Source organism: Meleagris gallopavo, chromosome Z, assembly GCF_905368555.1.
Source record: "Meleagris gallopavo chromosome Z, MGAL_WU_HG_1.1, whole genome shotgun sequence".
Lineage (NCBI taxonomy): Eukaryota > Metazoa > Chordata > Aves > Galliformes > Phasianidae > Meleagris > Meleagris gallopavo.
In genome coordinates this window covers 9,372,857-9,393,160 of record NC_139435.1, presented here as the reverse complement: position 1 = coordinate 9,393,160, position 20,304 = coordinate 9,372,857, and the positions used below count along the sequence as shown (strand labels likewise).

The following is a 20,304-nucleotide window of genomic DNA, read 5'->3' as shown; positions in this document are numbered from 1 at the left end:
CACGGAGGAGAAAAAGTAAAGAAGGATGTCTCAAGACTGGGCCATGTCTCTGAACTGACAATAGCATGCTTCTAACAGGATGAGCTGCCTCATCCTGTTAGCTCAGAGCAGTACCTCAGTCTGGCCTTGGGAAGGCAGCCATGTTCACCCTGGGAGTCACTGCACCTCCTGCCCCAGGAGCCCTGCTCAGTGGTGGGGAGGTGTAGGAGTCTTGGCTGAATTTTGTTGTGTTTTTTCACAAGTAAAAGCTAAGATGCGTAATGGCACTGATGCTACCTGCAGCCCCTGGTGCTGGCCCAGCTCTACCCCAAATCCCTCTGAGTGATCCGAAAGCAAAGCGGGTGGTGCTGCCAGCAGTGCTGGGAGCAGACACCACAGTCGCTCTGGGGCCAGGAGTGTGGGGCTCTGCTTAGAAAGCACTGGACCTGACGCTGCTGGCACAGTGTGTTGGCCACACCAGCCAGCACAACCCTTCTGTGCAGAAAGATACTGAGCTGAAGAGTCTGGAGCATTTCGACACCCACAGCTGTACTGGGTAGAATAGTAGGGGGCTTTAGGGCTCGCTGATCTGCTTTCATAGCCTGTTCTACCCTAGTACTGCTGTTTTTCCTCCTTGCTTGCTTTGTTCTCACTTCTGTGCCACAGCAAGTGGCTGTAAGCCAGCAGGGGAAAGGAAATGCAGCCTGGACCTCCCACTGTGGGATGAGGGGCAGCGATGATAAAAATGCCAGGAATGAGCCCTTCGATCAAAGAGGCTCACGTTTTATTCCTGCAAGGCAGAGGAACAGGAAGTGTGCTATTTCTGCAAGCTCCTGGCAGAGCTGTCCCTGACAGCTTTCCTTGCACGCTCTGGGGTTTGGAGCCCTCCCTTTGTGCTCTGTGGGCCCATGCACACACAGCCCCTGCACACACTAGCAGATACGGCCCGTCTTCTCTTCCCTTTTGACTTCCTAACCTTCCTTCCCAACACACTTCCCAAATGTGTGCAGTCTCAAAGGCATTGAGCAGTACCTGTGGTAGCACAGGGGATGTGGTGATACAAGTGTCATGGGGTGTGGGACAGGTGGGGGGAGAGGAACAGGGATGCGACCGGGGGATGTGGGAGCCAGAAGTGCAGCCCAAAGGGACATTGCAAGAGCCACAGTGTGTCTGATATAAAGCTTTATTGGGAGGAATGTCACAAGCAGCGTCAGCACTGCAGCATTGTTGCTGATGTGGGATTCGCAGAGCCATCCTCACTCCTTCACTGAGCGCAGGCGAGTGAAGACATTGATGCCAACCCTGTGGGGACAGAGGGGAGATGTAAGGTGGGAAGTGCACAGCCACTAGGTCACTACCTGGGACGATGTTCCCCTGCCCTGGGCTCACCTGGTGGCTTTCCAGTCATCATTAATGTCATCAACGATTGACCGCAGCAGCCACATGGTCTTCAGGACCTCCTTGCCATTCCTGTCTATGAAGCACTGGCCCGTGAAGACAGTGGTGGACTCTGTGGGAAAAAGGGCAGATGAGTGGAGTGGAGTCATGAGCTCCACACAGGGCAGTGCCGTGCCAGCGCCATGGTCCCTCTGCCCTGGAGACAACTTGTCTGAGTAGTCCCTGCCCACTGGGGACATCCCCAGCACCTCCCCTGATCCTTGGACCAGGAGGTGACAGCAGCCCAGCAGTTCTGGGAGAAGTGATGGGGCTGCTGGGAACACAGTAGGGGATGGGGCAGCACCAGGGCCATGAGAGGCAGGGCATCATTGGAGGGACTACAGGTATGGCTAGGAAATCATCAGAGACACCACAGAGAGGAGGAGAGATCATCAGGGACACTGTAGGAAAGTGCAGGAGAGCACTGAGGCACTGTTGGGAGTGCAGGAGAGCATTGGAGATGTCGTGGAGAAGGGCAGGAGAGCAAAGGGGATGTCACAGGGAAGGGCAGCAGAGGAGCAGGAACATTGCAGGGAGGCTGGGGGAGAAGTACCTGAAAACTTCCAATTGACAGTGAAGCCAAAGGTAGGCTGGGTCTTCTTGTTGATGTTGTTTTGGGTCCCGTACAGTGGTGACTCTTTGATGTCATTTGATGTGGCTGTTACAGCTGTGTGGTAGGTGCCACTGAACTCGCCCCTGTTGTTCACAGCCCCGATGGTCATGTTGGAGCCCAGGTCGTTGATCCATTTCCCAGTCAGCAAGCACTGGGATGAAGTAGGAGGACTCAGTGCCAGGCAGGAGGCAGGGGTGGGCACCTAGGGGCACCCACTCCCAGCTCCATCCCGTTACCTTTTTGGCAGAGTGTCCGGGAGCCAGCAGAGCCAGGCTGAGCAGCAGCAGCAGCAGGGAGGAGGTTGCGTGCACCATGTCTGCAGCAGGTGGACAGCCGGGTGCGCTCCTGGCAGGACTCATCCCTCCTGCACGCTCTCTCGCCTTTTTATTGCTCCCATCAGTGACTCTGCCCAGTGTTATGCAATCTGGGTGAGCCCACATTTGCTGTTCCTGGTTGCAAACATATTTCCAAAATAATGTGCTGAAACTGACCCTCCTTGCTTACGTCTCATGTTTGTGCAGGACCCTTCAAGGAAGCTGGCAGCAGGATGTTCAGCTGGGGAAAATCCCTTTTTCTCTGGTCACTCTTGTGCTGTCTATTGATCACAGCAGAGCCATACACATGGTGAATGACATCATTAATGCCCATCTGGGAATGGCAGTACCCACGTCCCATCCCATTCTTCCTCACCTTGCTCAATCATGCATACTATTTTGGGACCAGACTGCAAGGGTCTGCAGGCATACAACATGTGCTCCCTACAGTTCAGTCCTGTGTGCAGCCAGGCTCAGGGTGCCTGCTGCAGACCCAATGGCTCAGACCTGCCCCAAGACCCCAATGCACTCAGAAGGCAGCGAAGAGCACAAATCCCACCTGTACCTGGGTTCCTTTTGCTCAGAGCTAGTGTGCAGGTTCATTGTTGTTTTAACAAATTGGCTTTTGTTGGAGGAAACAATATTGTTTATGGAAAAACAAGCATTCCCTGAATATCTTGGATGTTATATTTTATTGCCAACGAATATTGCAATTGTCCTAGGGTCTTACAGTTGCTTTTCTTGTGTATTTTCATGCTTCCCCTTCTGTTACATTTTTTGCTGGCCAGGGAGGCTGATGTAACTTGCTTTGCACTGCATTTTCTCATATGTTCCTTCGCAACATTCCAGGGGTCTGTTAAAATAAGAGTGTTTTACTTCTGCATTCATCACACCGCAACCTCATGGTGACCTGCATGTCAGAAAGCACTCCCTATTTTTCTTGTAAGGGAAACAGAAAATTGGCTGCTGTGGTCAGTTTCTCTTTCCCTTCAGACTCACTTCTGAGCTCTGATTACCGAACTGATCCCTGCTCATACTGCTGAGAATTGCACTGGACAGCTGCCCCAGTGCCACCTCAGTGCCACTTGTTACCATCAGTCAGTGTCAACTTGTTACCATCACTCTGGTGGGCAGACCCACCAACACTGCACTTCCATGAGGGGCCACATCCTATGGTTCATTTCCTGATGGATTTCCCAGCCCTTGTGCTCCTGCTGCTCACTCCCCACTCTGTGACAGCAGCCGTGCCTGGCTGGCCTTTCCTGGCTGCTCTTCTGTAGGAAATTCCTGCCCCAGTGTTTACTTTGCCTTTTTCTGGGAATTGGCTGCACATTAAATTTCCCTTTCCCACAAGGCTGCTGAGTTCACTTTGGCTGCTCAGGTACAGCTCATTCACACATGGACAGGCTTAATCCAGCAGAATAGAACCTACAACACTGCCATTACCACTGACCTTTAGAGTCACAGAATCACAGAATATCCCAAGTTGGAAGGGACCCACAAGCATCACTGAGCCCAGTGGTGCATCTTGTATCTTGAAGGTGGATTTGTTGGCAAGTCTCAGATAAGGGTGCTGAGCAAGGCAGGAGCCAGGAGGAGCCCTGTGGCTGAGTCAGCCCTGGGAATCATTTCTCCACAAACAGTGGAGAAAATGACTTCTCTTTGGTTGCCCAAAGTAACCAAAACCACGCCAGCCTACAGACATGTCCACATGGACCCTTCCAAAAGCTGACTCTTAAAGATACAATTTTAACTGAAGTGCTTGAAAAGTAAGAAAAGAAAATAGTGGAATTGTCCAGCAACACAGTAACACCAAATTTCCCAGCCTTTGAATGAAAGCCTGTAGGCAGCTCATTGTATAAGCTTAAAGAGCGATGCCAGTAGGTCACAGCAATAAAAGCAGCCTCTAAGAAAGCGTGACGGCTTTCACAGCTGTTTTTGTTCTTTGCCTGTTTGGATCAGGATGTGGTTATTGTGGTGATGGCCAGTGAGGGTGAACGGCTTGTTCCTTGGCGAGGAACAGACACTCCTGTCCTGGCACCCATTCTTCAGTCCTACAAGGGAAGACAATGGGCACAGGTGGTAGGGATGCAGGCAGCAGTGTGACATGGGCACGGTGTCCCCAGGGTGGCCAGCACTGTGCCACCACCCACACACTCTGGAGCCACAGCTGAACTCAAGCCATGGCACCCGTGGATGAGGGTTTGGGAAGCTGCACTGCACCGTGCTTCCAGTGCGAATGCAGGGCCCTGGATGGGATGTCCCACTGCAGTGTCCACAGGGAGACAGCAAGGGGTTGACAGGTGAGGGATGAAGGGCACCTCCCCAAAACCAGTTCAGTGCAGCCATCACAAGAGATGTGGGCTTAGAGTAAAAGTGACAACTAACTAAGGAATCCAGCTTTTACTCCATTAATCAGCCTTACTGCTGATTAACCAGTCATGGAGCCAGCCCTGGAAACCTCCCAGGCAGCTTGGTGTCATTTCATAGAACCATAGAATGGCTTATGTTGAAAGGGTCCCCAAATCCCACCCAGTCCCAACCCCTGCCATGGGCTGGTTGCCCCCACCAGCTCAGGCTGGTAAGGGCCCCATGCAACCCAGCCTTGAGCACCTCTAGGGATGGGGCACCACAGCTGCTCTGGAAAGTCTGTGTCATGGCCTCACTGCTCTCTTAGTGAGCAATCTTCTCCTGACATCTAACTTAAATCTCTCCTTTTAGTTTAGAGCTTTCCCCTTATCCTATCACTATCAGACTGTGTAAAAATCAGTTCCCCTCCTGCCTGTAGGTTCCTTGCAGGTACTGGAAGGATGCAATGAGAGGTCCTCTTCTCCAGCCTGAACAAGCCCAACTCACTCAGCCTTTCTTTGTGGGAGAGGTGCTCCAGCCCTCTGAACATCTTTGTGGCCCTCCTCTGGACCAGCCCCAGTAGTTCCACATCCCTCCTGTGCTGAGGGCCCAGACCTTTACATAGTAGTGCAGGTGGGGCTCATGAGGGCAGAGTAGGGGAGGACTGGGTCATGTTAAATCTTTCATGTCAAGTCCTTCTCTGCAGCGTTGCTCTAAAGGAGTTCTTTTCCCAGTCTGTGTACACACCTGAGATTGCACTGACCCAAGTGCAACACCTTGCACTTACAGGATCAGAGAATCATAGAATACCAAGGCTGGAAAAGACCTACAAGATCATCCAGTCCAACCATCCACCTGTCACCAATAGTTCTCACTAAACCATGTCCCTCAACACAATGTTTAAATGTTCCTTGAACACCTCCAGGGTCAGGACAGCCCGTTCCACTGCCTGACCACTCTTTTGGAGAAGTATTTCCTAACGTCACCCTGAATCTCCCCAGTACAACTGGAGACCATTCCCTCTAGTCCTATCACCAGTTACACGAGAGAAGAGGCCGACCCCCAGCTCACTACAACCTCCCTTCAGGTAGTTACAGAGAGCAGTAAGGTCTCCCCTGAGCCTCCTCTTCTCCACACTGAACAATCCCAGCTCCTCCAGCCGCTCCTCATAAGCCCTGTGCTCCAGACCCCTCACAGCTTCGCTGCCCTTCTCTGGACACACTCCACGGCCTCGATGTCTTTCTTGTAGTGAGTGCCTAAATCTGAACACAGTACTTGTTCAATCTCATTTGTTTCACATTGGCCCACTTTTTGAGTGTGTCCAGGTCCTCTGAATGGCATCCTTTCCTTCTGCCATAAAAACTGTACTGCTCAGCTTGGTGTCATCAGCAAACTTGCTGAGGGTGAATTAAATGTGGTTGATAAAAATGTTAAAGAATGTCAGTCACAAGATGGATCCTTGGGAGCACTCCAGTCACTGGCCTCCACCTGGACATAGAGCCATTGACCAAAACCCTCTCGCTGCAACCATTCAACCAATTCCACACCCATCAAATAATCCACCCTTCAAATCCATCTCATTCCAATTTGGAAATAGTGATCTAATGTGGGAACATGTCAGAAGCTGAGCATGATGCAACAGCCTGCTGAAGTCTATCCCTGTCTTTCTTACATTCCCCCATTAGACACAGACAGGCCGCCCCCAGGTCTCCCTCAGCCTTCCCTTGTCCAGGCTGCACAGCCCCAGCTCTCTCAGCCTGTCCTCGTAGGGAGCTGCTCCATCCCTGATCCTTTGTGCGGCCCTCCTCTGGACGCTCTCCAACAGGCCCCCGTCTCTGCTGTGCTGAGCACTCCGCCTGTGGACGCAGCGCTCCAGGTGAGGTGTCACAGCGCAGAGCAGAGGGGCAGGATCCCCTCCCTCGCCCTGCTGGCCGCGCTGCTTTGGATGCGGCCCAGGATCCGGCCGGCTGTGTGGGCCGCAGGGCACACTGCTGGACATTGTCAGGACATGCAGGGATGACACAAGGAAGGCTAAGGCCCACTGGGAATCAAATTGGGTCGGGGGGTCAAAGACAACAAGGACTTCTTCAGCATGTCAACAGCAAAAGAAAGACTAGGATATCTCATTGCAGCCTTCGAGTAGTTGAAGGGAGCTAACGGGCAGAGGACTGTCTTTTTATTTGGTGTAAAACTGATAGGGCAAGGAGGAATGACATTAAACTAAGAGTGGAGATTTTAGGTTAGATGTTAAGGGGAAATTCAGAGGGCAGTGAGATGCTGGCACTGCTGCCCAGAGAGCTGTGGTGGTCCATCCCTGGAGATGCTCAAGGACGGGCTGGACTGGGGCCCTTAGCAGCCTGAGCTGGTGGGGGCAACCAGCCCACGGCAGGGTTTGGGTCTGGGTGGCCTCTAAGGTTCCTTCCAACCCAAAGCCATTCTGTGATTCTGTGAAGGCTACGGATGGATTTCTGGATGACTATTAAGACCACAAGTAAGCAGTGGCCCAAACCCTGCTCCCCGGCCCATCCCAGCCAAGGGCACGGTGACAGCACGGCCTGTGCCGCCCTGCCGGGCCAAGTTCGGGGACGCCGGAGGCACGTCCAGCGGAAGGAAGGCTGCGGCACCGCCGCCATGTAGCCGCGGGCCGCGGTCTGCAGCCGGGCAGCGGGCGCCCGTTGCGCTCCGTGCTGGGAACCGCGCTGCCGCTAGGTGGGGAGGGCAGAGCGCCGCCTGGCGGCAGAAGCGAGCAGCGCTGTTTCCCAGGGACAGCCCTGCGGCGTTCACCGCGGTCTTCTGATCCGCGAGCACCGGCTGCTGGAGGCTGCGGGGAACGGACAGGCTGACGGAACTGCAGGGCCCGACCGAAACACAGCTGCGAATACGGTGGCTGGCTGTTGTATACCCGACGCCGTGTGCAGCTGCTTCCACGCCGCACCTTTGAATCCGTTTAGGTACGTCGCGTTTGGGAATCCTGCCTGTTACCCCGTTTCACAGGTCGCTCTTTGCAGCGTGGAGAGCAGCCAGGACACGTTCAGCGGTGTCCAGGGCCAAGGGTCGTTTTGCAGCCCAGCTTGTTCCTGCACAGGTCCCCTGGGACCAGGGGACATGACAGCATGTCGGAGCACCATAGCTCCCAGCACCTCGGCGGTGCTTACCTTCATGGGGGCTGTGGGGCCCAGGCTGAGCAGGAGGCAGCATGGAGGTGCTCCATGGCCGAGCTGCGCTCCGCCTGCTGCCCTAGTCCTGCTTGGACCTGTTTATAAGCAGTGGGGGCTGCAAGGGGCCCCTGGAGTCCTGCCAAGGGAAATCTACATTCTGTGCTCCCTTTTCTACCCTGAAGTGCCTGTTTACCGTCACATGCAGTGTGGGGAATGAACAGGAAGAGTCCGAGATCCATGGATGCTCGTAGGGCCGTGATCACATTGCGATCAGCACAGGGACGTAGTGGGAAAGCTCACATGACAGGAATGCTTTCAGGGATGACTGTCTACTACTTTTTAGGACAGACTGACAGCAGTGTGAGGTGGTGGATTTGCTGACTATGTGAGACATCAACTGGAATGTACAGACCTCTGCCAAGGGATGCATGATGAAGTGCCAGGTCAAGTGCTTTTTAAGCGGAGCCCCACGCTCCTGGTCCCAGAGTGTTTGCTCCCAGCACTGCTGGCAGCACCACCCGCTTTGCTTTTGGATCACTCAGAGGGATTTGGGGTAGAGCTGGGCCAGCACCAGGGGCTGCAGGTAGCATCAGTGGCATGTGGCGGAGGAGCAGGCGGAGCGTGCTATTTCTGCAAGCTCCTGGCAGAGCTGTCCCTGACAGCTTTCCTTGCATGCCGTGGGGATCGGAGCCCACCTGCATGCACCCTGTGCCCGTGCACACCCCGCCCCTGCACTTGGTGTGCAATATGGCCCGTCTTCTCTTCTGTTTTGGCTTCCTAACCTTCCTTCCCAACCCGCTTCCCAAATGTGTGCAGTCTCAAAGGCACTGAGCAGTGCCTGTGGTGGCACAGGGGACGTGGTGACGCAAGTGCCATTGCTGGCACTGCCACGCCATGGGGTGTGGGACAGGCAGAGGCGACAGGTGGGGGAGAGGAACTGGGATGCGACCGGGGCATATGGGAGCCAGAAGTGCAACCCAAAGGGACGTGGCACGAGCCAGTGTCTGATGTAAGGCTTTATTGGGAGGAATGTCACAAGCAGTGTCAGCACTCCAGCATTGTTGCTGATGTGGGACTCTCGGGGCCATCCTCATTCTTCCCTGTGTGCATGCGAGTGAAGTCGTTGTAGCCAACCCTGTGGGGGACAGACGGGAGATGTAAGGCGGGAAGTGCACAGCCATCGAGTCAGTGCCTGAGAATTGTGCCTCTGCTCTGGACTCACCTGGTGGCTTTCCAGTCACTGCCAATGTCACTAACACTTGACCGCAGCAGCCACTTGGTCTTCAGGACCTCCTTGCCATTCCTGTCTATGAAGCACTGGCCCGTGAAGACAGTGGTGGACTCTGTGGGAAAAGGGACAGATGAGTGGAGTGGAGTCATGAGCTCCACACAGGGCAGTGCCGTGCCAGCGCCATGGTCCTTCTGCCTTGGAGACAACTTGTCTGAGTAGTCCCTGCCCTCTGGGAACATCCCCAGTGCCTCCCCTGATCCTGTGGACCAGGAGGTGACAGCAGCCCAGCAGTTCTGGGGGAAGTGATGGGGCTCTTGGAAACACAGCAGGGGATGGGGCAGCACCAGGGCCATGAGAGTCAGAGCATCATTGGAGGGACTACAGGTATGGCTAGGAAATCATCAGGGACATCACAGAGAGGAGAGATCATCAGGGCAACCGTATGGAACTGGAGGAGACCAGTGGGGACATTGTGGGGAAGGGCAGGAGAGCAAAGGGGATATCACAGGGAAGGGCACCAGAGGAGCAGGGACATGGCAAGGAGGCTGGGAAAGAAGCACCTATAAAAGTCCATTGGACTGTGAAGCCAAAGGTGGGCTGGCAGACCGTGTTGTTTTGGATACCAAGCAGCGGTGACTTTGTGATGTTATTTGGCGTGTCTGCTACAGCTGTGAGGTAGGTGCCACTGAACTCGCCCCTGTTGTTCACAGCCCCGATGGTCATGTTGGAGCCCAGGTCGTTGGTCCAGACCCCAGTCAGCAAGCACTGGGATGAAGTAGGAGGACTCAGTGCCAGGCAGGAGGCAGGGGTGGGCGCCTAGGGGCACCCACTCCCAGCTCCATCCCGTTACCTTTTTGGCAGAGTGTCCGGGAGCCAGCAGAGCCAGGCTGAGCAGCAGCAGCAGCAGGGAGGAGGTTGCGTGCACCATGTCTGCAGCAGGTGGACAGCCGGGTGCGCTCCTGGCAGGACTCATCCCTCCTGCACGCTCTCTCGCCTTTTTATTGCTCCCGGCGCAGGCTTTTCTTCCCAGGTATTTCACAATCTGGGTGGGTCCACATTCACATTTTCCAGTTGTGGGCACAACCCCAAAATTATGCTGGCAGGTCTTTTAGGAAGCTTTCCTTGGGGTACAAGAGCTCTCCATCTCCAGCTGTAGAAAGTCAGAAAGGAAGGCAAGAGACCAGCATGGCTGAAGCAGGACTGCTGGTCAAACTGGAGGGAAAGAAGAAAAGAGAAGGTGGGATGAGCCAAGGTGCAGAAGTGAAAGCCATCCAACTGTAGAGCTTGCTGAAAATGAGAAGAGGCCAGAGCTCTACCTCCACATTGACTTCTGTTTGGTGGCCAGCACCCTTTTGGAGTGGCTACAGTAATGCAAGCAAAACAACAGCCTGCACAGAGGCCAACCCATCTGGGCTGCAGCAGTGTGGAAAGACACTGCTGCCCCGAGAGAGAACAAGGCTGTTTTCAGTTGGACCACTGAAGAATAGCAAGATAGCCAGCAATGGATCGGGCCTCCAGAATTCAAGGGTTTCAGGTCGGTCTGGACTGGTGAACAAAGGCGGAACTACTTCTAGCTCAGTGGGCTCCTGACACTTCAGGCCACCTAGGAAGAGATGCAACATACCGGTGGGCGTGGGATCGAGGGGTGGACTCATCCATGGACACTATTGCTCAGGCTTTCTGTGAATGTGAATGACGTGTGGCAATTGTGGAAGTCAAGTGCATAAAGCCTCTTGTGTACGGTGGATGATGGCGGAGGTCTACGTATGGGGAGGTCTGGCAGCTGGATTTCACCACATTTCCAGAAGCCTGCCACGGCAGGCACCGCGTGCTTACAGTGGCGGAAGCAATGATGGGATGGCTGGTAATGCAGCCTGTGCTCCGTGCCACTGCCCAAAGCACCATCCTGGGTCTTGAAAAGCAAGTCTTGTGGCAACATGGCACCCGAAAAAGAACTGAATCAGATAATGGGGCTCATTTTCAAAACAACGTCGTAAACACGTGGGCCAGAAAGCGTGGCATCCACACATCCCTTATCGTGTACAGCCTCTGGAAATGATTTGATGGACTGTTAAAGATGACACAGAGAGCAAAGGGTGCTGGGACACTCATACCTTGGGATACACGCTTAGCAAAACCCACTCGCTTAGTCAACTCTTGTGGATCCATCTGCCAGCCGAGCTGGTCCTGCCCAACCTAATGGCTTATGTACTGCAGAAGGAGGTGAAGTCCCTGCAGTGCAGCTGAGGGCTCAGACCTGCCCCAGGACCCCCTGCACTGCAGGAGGCTGCAAAGGGCACAAAGCCCACCTGCACATGGGCTCCTTTTGCTCAGGGCTGGCGTGCAGGTTTCGTGTAGTATAACAAATAGGCTTTTGTTGGAGGAAACAATACTGTTTACAGAAAAAGAAAAATCCCTGAATATCTGGGGAGTCGTATTTTAATGCTGATGAATATCACAGTTGTCCTGGGGCTCTACAATCCCTATCACTGTGAATTTTATTACTTTCCTTCCGTAACACTGGACCAGAGAGGCTGATGTAACTTGGTTTGCACTGCATTTCCTCATAGGTTCAGTGTAGTTCCCTGAAACAAGTGTGTTTTATTTCTGTGGCCATCGGCTTATGGCCTCATGGTGTACCAGGAAGCACTCCCTTTCTTGTAAGGGAGAAAAGGCAGCAGTGGTCTGTCTTTCCCTTCAGCCTCACTTCTGAGCTCCGATTAAGAACTGATCCCGACTTGTAGGAGTCTAAGCTGCTACACAGACTGGGGCATTTTGGAGGCCACAGCAGTACCACGGTGGGGGGCTTTCAATTCAAACAATGACCGTGCCTGCTTACCAGACTTACATAAGATCTCTCCTACCAGAAGGAAATATCCCTCCGTTCAGTCACGCCTCATTCACATCTTTGCTTTTTGGCTGCCGCACATTTGAGAAAAACCACTTTCAGAGATGAAGAACCGGAAGAGTAAAATTGCTGTAAACCATTGATAAGGCAAATAGCAACCCCAGTAATGAGGGACAAGCCACATTATGTAGCAGTTAGCATCACACAGCTCAAAGATTGGCCGTTCTCACCCAACATCAAGTCCCCTTGAGGCACACACAGGATGTCCCCATCCTTCCACATTACCCACCATGTGCACTCAGTGCCTTGAGCAAAAGCAGCCTCACCGGTGGCAGGAATAACCCAGGCCGTCCTGCCCAGCATGTTTTTCAGGTGCACTGCAGGGACTTCATCTTCTTCTACAATCCGTAGCACGTTAGATTGGACCATTGGACAGGACCAGCTCGGCTGGCAGATGGATCCACGAGCGTTGACTAAGCCGGTGGGCTTTGCTAAGTGTGTATCCTAATGTTTGAGTGTCCCAGCACCTTTTGCTCTCCAGGTAGTCTTTTGCAGTCCATCAGATAGTTCCCAAAGTGGTCCCGTATGGGAGTGCAGTGCTGGGAGTGGTAGAATTGAGATTGCCCTGAGTTGTCACTGGTGAGGCTGGCAGTGGCAATGCATTGCTATTAAATGCTGTTGGCATTAAAGTATGACATCCAAGATGTTTGGGATGAGTAGTTTTTTAATACACAATACCATGTTTCTCCAGCAAATGCCAGTTGGGTATAACAAAGCTAACCTGCACACCAGCCCTGGTCTAAAGGAGCCCAGGGGGGACATGGCAGGGAGTTGTGGCACTCACCAGCTTATTCACAGCGGTAGGTAGGGAGGGCATCCAAAGGGATGCATGATGAATGAGTGGAAAGGTTATGGGTGAGAACTAAGGGCAGGCTGTGATGAGTGACACTGTTGTGAGTGTCTACTACAGGCCGACTGGTCAGGAGGAGGAAGCTGAAGAGGCCTTGCACAGACAGCTGCTAGCAGCCTCGTTATTACAGGCGCTGGTTGTCATGAAGGACTTCAACCACTGTGATATTTGCTCAAAAAGCAATGCTGCCAGGCACACACAGCCCAGGAGGTTCCTGCAGTGCGTGGAAGATAACTTTCTGGCGAAGATCGTGGAGGAGCCAATGAGGAGAGGTGGGCTGCTGGATCTTGCTCCTACAAACACCAGTTCCTCCCCAGCCAGTCCAGGAAGGTCTGGTTGGGGATGTGAAGGCTGGGGGAAGCCTTGGGTGCAGTGACTGTGAGATGGTGGAGTTCAGGATCTCACATGGGCAGTTTGTGGGATCTCAGGCAGTTTGCGGGATTGCAATCAGGACTTCAGGAGAGCCGACTTTGACCTCTTCAAGGACATGCTTGGAGGCCTCCCGTGGGTTGGAGCACTGACAGGCAAGAGGGACCAAGAGAGCTGGTTGCCATTCAAGCACCGCTTCTTCCAAATTCGGGATCGGTGCATCTCTAAGACCAAGAAATCAGGCGAAGGTGGCATGAGGCCTGCAGAGGTGAGCAAGAAACTCGTGGAAAGACACTAATGTAAGAGCCAAGCCTCTGGAATGTGGGAAGGGGCTCTGGCCACTTGGAAAGAAAATAGGAATGTTGTCAGGACATGCCAGCATGCCACAAGGATGGCTGAGGCCCACTGGGAATCAAATCGGGTGACTTCCCAGTCAAGGACAACAAGAAGGGCTTCTTTAGCAAGAGGAAGACTGGGAGAACGTGTGCCTGCTGCTGAATGAGGTGGGTGACCTAGTAATAGAGGACACCAAGAAAGCGGAGTTGCTGACAACTTCTCTTCTTCACTCTTTCCTGCTAAGACTGCCCCTTGAGAATCCCAGAGCCTGGAGACAAGAGCGTGGGCAAAGGAAGACTTCCCCTTGGTCAAGAAGGATCTGATCAGAGGCCATCTAGACTAACTCAGTTAACGCACATCCATGGGCACCGATGAGATGCACACATGAGTGCTGAAGGTGCTGGCAGAAATGACTGTCAAGATGCTCTTGATCATCTTTCAAAGGTCATGGAGAACAGGAGAGGTGCCTGAGGACCGTTTCCTCCAGAAGGCCAATGTCACTCCAGTCTTCCAAAAGGGCAGGAAGGCGAAGCTGGGAAACGACAGGCTGGTCAGCCTCACCATTGTGCCTCGAAGATAGTGGAACAATTTGTTCTGAATGCCATCTCTAAGCAATTGGAAGAGAAGAATAGTCTCCATGGATTCACCGAGGGGAAATCACGTTTGACCCATCTAATTGCCTTCTAGGATGTCATCACCATCAGGGTAGTTGAGAGGAGAGCAGTGGATGTTGTGTGCCTCGACTTCAGCAAGGCTCTTCACACTGTCCCCATAACATCACTGTGGGCAAGTCTAGGAGGTGTGGGACAGGTGAGAGGACGATGAGGGCCATTGAGAACTGTCTGACTGGCAGAGCTGTCTAATGAGAGGGATGTCACTAGAGGAGTTCCTCAGGGGTCGGTTCTGTGCCTCCTTCAGCATCTTCTCCAGTGACCTGGATGACTGGATTGTATGTGTCCTCAGCAAATCTTTTGGCGATGTGAAGCTGGGAGAAGCAGCTGGCATACCAGAAGGCTGTGCTGCCATTCAGCAAGATCTGTGCACACTGGAGAGCTGGGGGGAGAGGAAGCTTATGATATTTAACAACGGCAAGTGTAGAGTCTTGCAGTGGGTGGGGAATAACCGCACACATCAGTACAGGTTGGGGGCTGTCCTGTTTGAGAGGAACTCTATGGAGAAGGACCTGCGGGTCCTGGAGGCCAAGCCGTGGGCCATGAGCCAGCAGTGTGCCCTCGGACCAAGAAAGCCAATGGTATCCTGAGGTGTATTAAAAAGAACATGGCCAGCAGGTCGAGGGAGGTGATCCTTCCTCTCTCCTCTGCCCTGGTGAGGCCACATCTGGAATACCGTGTCAAGTTCTGGGCTCCCCAGTTCAAGAAGGACCGAGAACTGCTGCAGATTGTCCAGCAGAGGGCCTTAGAGATAATGAAGGGCCTGAAGCATCTCCTGAAGGAAGCGTGGTTGGGAGACCTGGGGCTGTGTAATCTGGAGAAGGCTGAGGGGAATCTTATGAATGTTTACAATTATGTACTATCATCAGAACATGAGCAAATACTTCTTTACTTCAAGGGTGTCACAGCACTGAAACAGGCTGGCCTGAGAGGATGTGGACTGTCATTCTCTGGAGATATTCAGAATTCCACTGACACCTGGCGAATATATCTCATGCTCTGAGCTACCTCCTCTGCCCCCCGCCACCGAGTCCACACTCCTGTCCTGCACTCCTGACGCCGCTCACCACTCACATATCATGTCTGTGGTCAGCAATGCCCCCGTTCTCAATGAGCAGTCATTGCTTCAGCTCTGTCTCCATCACAGTCTGCGGAAGGCTGGGGGTATTCATGCAGCATCCCTACAGTGGCCCTCCCAGATGTTTCCCAAAGCCCACCGGCTTAGTCAACGCTCGTGGATCCGTCTGCCAGCCGAGCTGGTCCTGTCCAATGGTCCAATCTAACGTGCTACGGATTGTAGAAGAAGATGAAGTCCCTGCAGTGCACCTGAAAAACATGCTGGGCAGGACGGCCTGGGTTATTCCTGCCACCGGTGAGGCTGCTTTTACTCAAGGCACTGAGTGCACATGGTGGGTAATGTGGAAGGATGGGGACATCCTGTGTGTGCCTCAAGGGGACTTGATGTTGGGTGAGAACGGCCAATGCTTTGAGCTGTGTGATGCTAACTGCTACATAATGTGGCTTGTCCCTCATTACTGGGGTTGCTATTTGCCTTATCAATGGTTTGCAGCAATTTTACTCTTCCGGTTCTTCATCTCTGAAAGTGGTTTTTCTCAAATGTGCGGCAGCCAAAAAGCAAAGATGTGAATGAGGCGTGACTGAACGGAGGGATATTTCCTTCTGGTAGGAGAGATCTTATGTAAGTCTGGTAAGCAGGCACGGTCATTGTTTGAATTGAAAGCCCCCCACCGTGGTACTGCTGTGGCCTCCAAAATGCCCCAGTCTGTGTAGCAGCTTAGACTCCTACAAGTCGGGATCAGTTCTTAATCGGAGCTCAGAAGTGAGGCTGAAGGGAAAGACAGACCACTGCTGCCTTTTCTCCCTTACAAGAAAGGGAGTGCTTCCTGGTACACCATGAGGCCATAAGCCGATGGCCACAGAAATAAAACACACTTGTTTCAGGGAACTACACTGAACCTATGAGGAAATGCAGTGCAAACCAAGTTACATCAGCCTCTCTGGTCCAATGTTACGGAAGGAAAGTAATAAAATTCACAGTGATAGGGATTGTAGAGCCCCAGGACAACTGTGATATTCATCAGCATTAAAATACGACACCCCAGATATTTAGGGATTTTTCTTTTTCTGTAAACAGTATTGTTTCCTCCAACAAAAGCCTATTTGTTATACTACACGAAACCTGCACGCCAGCCCTGAGCAAAAGGAGCCCATGTGCAGGTGGGCTTTGTGCCCTTTGCAGCCTCCTGCAGTGCAGGGGGTCCTGGGGCAGGTCTGAGCCCTCAGCTGCACTGCAGGGACTTCACCTCCTTCTGCAGTACATAAGCCATTAGGTTGGGCAGGACCAGCTCGGCTGGCAGATGGATCCACAAGAGTTGACTAAGCGAGTGGGTTTTGCTAAGCGTGTATCCCAAGGTATGAGTGTCCCAGCACCCTTTGCTCTCTGTGTCATCTTTAACAGTCCATCAAATCATTTCCAGAGGCTGTACACGATAAGGGATGTGTGGATGCCACGCTTTCTGGCCCACGTGTTTACGACGTTGTTTTGAAAATGAGCCCCATTATCTGATTCAGTTCTTTTTCGGGTGCCATGTTGCCACAAGACTTGCTTTTCAAGACCCAGGATGGTGCTTTGGGCAGTGGCACGGAGCACAGGCTGCATTACCAGCCATCCCATCATTGCTTCCGCCACTGTAAGCACGCGGTGCCTGCCGTGGCAGGCTTCTGGAAATGTGGTGAAATCCAGCTGCCAGACCTCCCCATACGTAGACCTCCGCCATCATCCACCGTACACAAGAGGCTTTATGCACTTGACTTCCACAATTGCCACACGTCATTCACATTCACAGAAAGCCTGAGCAATAGTGTCCATGGATGAGTCCACCCCTCGATCCCACGCCCACCGGTATGTTGCATCTCTTCCTAGGTGGCCTGAAGTGTCAGGAGCCCACTGAGCTAGAAGTAGTTCCGCCTTTGTTCACCAGTCCAGACCGACCTGAAACCCTTGAATTCTGGAGGCCCGATCCATTGCTGGCTATCTTGCTATTCTTCAGTGGTCCAACTGAAAACAGCCTTGTTCTCTCTCGGGGCAGCAGTGTCTTTCCACACTGCTGCAGCCCAGATGGGTTGGCCTCTGTGCAGGCTGTTGTTTTGCTTGCATTACTGTAGCCACTCCAAAAGGGTGCTGGCCACCAAACAGAAGTCAATGTGGAGGTAGAGCTCTGGCCTCTTCTCATTTTCAGCAAGCTCTACAGTTGGATGGCTTTCACTTCTGCACCTTGGCTCATCCCACCTTCTCTTTTCTTCTTTCCCTCCAGTTTGACCAGCAGTCCTGCTTCAGCCATGCTGGTCTCTTGCCTTCCTTTCTGACTTTCTACAGCTGGAGATGGAGAGCTCTTGTACCCCAAGGAAAGCTTCCTAAAAGACCTGCCAGCATAATTTTGGGGTTGTGCCCACAACTGGAAAATGTGAATGTGGACCCACCCAGATTGTGAAATACCTGGGAAGAAAAGCCTGCGCCGGGAGCAATAAAAAGGCGAGAGAGCGTGCAGGAGGGATGAGTCCTGCCAGGAGCGCACCCGGCTGTCCACCTGCTGCAGACATGGTGCACGCAACCTCCTCCCCGCTGCTGCTGCTGCTCAGCCTGGCTCTGCTGGCTCCCGGACACTCTGCCAAAAAGGTAACGGGATGGAGCTGGGAGTGGGTGCCCCTAGGCGCCCACCCCTGCCTCCTGCCTGGCACTGAGTCCTCCTACTTCATCCCAGTGCTTGCTGACTGGGGTCTGGACCAACGACCTGGGCTCCAACATGACCATCGGGGCTGTGAACAACAGGGGCGAGTTCAGTGGCACCTACCACACAGCTGTAGCAGACATGCCAAATAACATCACAAAGTCACCGCTGCTTGGTATCCAAAACAACACGGTCTGCCAGCCCACCTTTGGCTTCACAGTCCGTTGGAATTTTTCAGGTGCTTCTTTCCCAGCCTCCCTTTTGCTCTCCTACTCTTCTGCACTATGTCCCCAATTCCCTCCTGCACTTTCGTACGGTGTCCCTGATGATCTCTCCTCTCTGTGGTGTCCCTGATGATTTCTGGCCCGTCCCTGCAGTCCCCCCAGTGATGCCCTGCCTCCTATGCCCCACGTGCAACCCCATCCCTTCCCCCAGAGCTGCTGGGCTGCTGTGACCTCCTGGTCCCCCGGTGCAGGGGAGGTGCTGGGACTGTTCCCAGAGGGCAGGGAGAGCTCAGATGAGTTGTCTCCAGGGCAGGAGGACCATGGCTCTGGCACTGCCCTGCCCTGTGTGGAGCTCACTCCACTCATCTGCCACTTTCCCACAGAGTCCACCAGTGTCTTTGTGGGCCAGTGCTTCATAGACAGGAATGGGAAGGAGGTCCTGAAGACCAAGTGGCTGCAACGCTTAAGTGTTGGTAACCTTGGCGATGACTGGAAAGCCACCAGGTGAGCCCAGGGCAGAGGCACACGGACCCTAGCAGAGACCCAGTGGCTGTGCACTTCCCACTTTAAATCTCCTCTCTCTCTCCACAGGATTGGCAACAACGACTTCACTCGCATGCACACAGGGAAGAATGAGGATGACCCCGAGAGTCCCACATCAGCAACAATGCTGGAGTGCTGACACTGCTTGTGACATTCCTCCCAATAAAGCCTTACATCAGACACTGGCTCGTGCCACGTCCCTTTGGGTTGCACTTCTGGCTCCCATATGCCCCGGTCGCATCCCAGTTCCTCTCCCCCACCTGTCACCTCTGTCTGTCCCACACCCCATGGCGTGGCAGTGCCAGCAATGGCACTTGCGTCACCACGTCCCCTGTGCCACCACAGGCACTGCTCAGTGCCTTTGAGACTGCACACATTTGGGAAGCGGGTTGGGAAGGAAGGTTAGGAAGCCAAAACAGAAGAGAAGACGGGCCATATTGCACACCAAGTGCAGGGGCGGGGTGTGCACGGGCACAGGGTGCATGCAGGTGGGCTCCGATCCCCACAGCATGCAAGGAAAGCTGTCAGGGACAGCTCTGCCAGGAGCTTGCAGAAATAGCACGCTCCGCCTGCTCCTCCGCCACATGCCACTGATGCTACCTGCAGCCCCTGGTGCTGGCCCAGCTCTACCCCAAATCCCTCTGAGTGATCCAAAAGCAAAGCGGGTGGTGCTGCCAGCAGTGCTGGGAGCAAACACTCTGGGACCAGGAGCGTGGGGCTCTGCTTAAAAAGCACTGGACCTGGCGCTGCTGGCACAGGATGTTGGCCACACCAGCCAGCACAACCCTTTAGCAAGCTCTCAGAAGACACCAAGCTGAGCAGTGCAGTTGACATGCTAGAGGGAAGGGATGCTATCCAGATGGAGCTGGATATGCCTGAAAGATGGGGTGCCATGCCAACCTCATGAAGTTCAACAAGGGCAAGTGCAAGGTCTGGCACCCGTGTTGGGGCAATCCCAAGCCCAGATATGGGCTAGGCAGAGAATGACTTTAGAGCAACCCTGAGGAGAAGGATTTGGGCATGTTGGTTGATGAAAGACTCAACAAGCAATTTGTGTTTGCTGCCCAGAAGGCCAACTGTATCCTGCGTTGCATCAAGAAAAGGTTCTGCACCCCTGCTCTTCTCTCATGAGACCCCTCCTGGAGTACTGCATACTTCCCAGTTCAGGGAAGCCCAACACTGGGAGGACATGGAGCTGTTGGAGTGGGTTCAGAGGAGGGGTATGAAGATGATTAGAGGGCTGGAACACCTCTCCTTAGAGGACAGGCTGAGAGAGTTGTGACTCCAGCCAAGAGAAGGGAAGGCTCAAGGGAGACCGTATAGTGGCCTTCCAGTAACTGAAGAGGCCTACAGGGAAGCTGGGAAGGACTTTTATAAGGGCATGTAGCAACAGGGCAAGGGGAAGTGTTTTTAAACTGGAAGAGGGTAGATTTAGGCTAGATATCAGGAAGAAATTCTTTACTGTGAGGGTGCTGAGATGCTGGAACAGGTCGTGCAACGAGGTTGTGGATGTGCCCTCCCTGGAGGCGTTCAAGGCCAGGCTGGATGGGGCTGTGAGCAACCTGGTCTAGTG

At 53.5% G+C, this 20,304-nt stretch overlaps 3 protein-coding genes across 3 annotated transcripts; 1 reads left to right on the top strand and 2 right to left on the bottom strand.

Moving 5' to 3' along the window:
• Nucleotides 1–1,146: 1,146 nt before the first annotated feature.
• LOC723980 (avidin) lies at nt 1,147–2,431 on the bottom strand. Its single transcript, XM_003213390.5, has 4 exons — nt 2,266–2,431; nt 1,970–2,180; nt 1,369–1,489; nt 1,147–1,281 (listed from the first exon to the last, which is right to left on the bottom strand). The coding sequence occupies exons 1-4, from the start codon at nt 2,386–2,388 to the stop codon at nt 1,236–1,238; spliced, it is 501 nt and encodes a 166-aa protein (XP_003213438.2). The 5' UTR covers nt 2,389–2,431; the 3' UTR covers nt 1,147–1,235.
• A 5,050-nt stretch (nt 2,432–7,481) lies between these two features.
• On the top strand, nt 7,482–18,910 carry LOC100539381 (avidin-related protein 1-like). Its single transcript, XM_085213081.1, has 5 exons — nt 7,482–7,643; nt 17,551–17,912; nt 17,998–18,202; nt 18,572–18,692; nt 18,780–18,910. The coding sequence occupies exons 2-5, from the start codon at nt 17,790–17,792 to the stop codon at nt 18,868–18,870; spliced, it is 540 nt and encodes a 179-aa protein (XP_085069207.1). The 5' UTR covers nt 7,482–7,643; nt 17,551–17,789; the 3' UTR covers nt 18,871–18,910.
• LOC146542130 (avidin-related protein 4/5-like) lies at nt 8,895–10,227 on the bottom strand. Its single transcript, XM_085213492.1, has 4 exons — nt 9,932–10,227; nt 9,642–9,846; nt 9,073–9,193; nt 8,895–8,985 (listed from the first exon to the last, which is right to left on the bottom strand). Exons 1-4 carry the CDS (start codon nt 10,052–10,054, stop codon nt 8,895–8,897), a joined length of 540 nt encoding a protein of 179 aa, XP_085069618.1. The 5' UTR covers nt 10,055–10,227.
• Nucleotides 18,911–20,304: the final 1,394 nt, after the last annotated feature.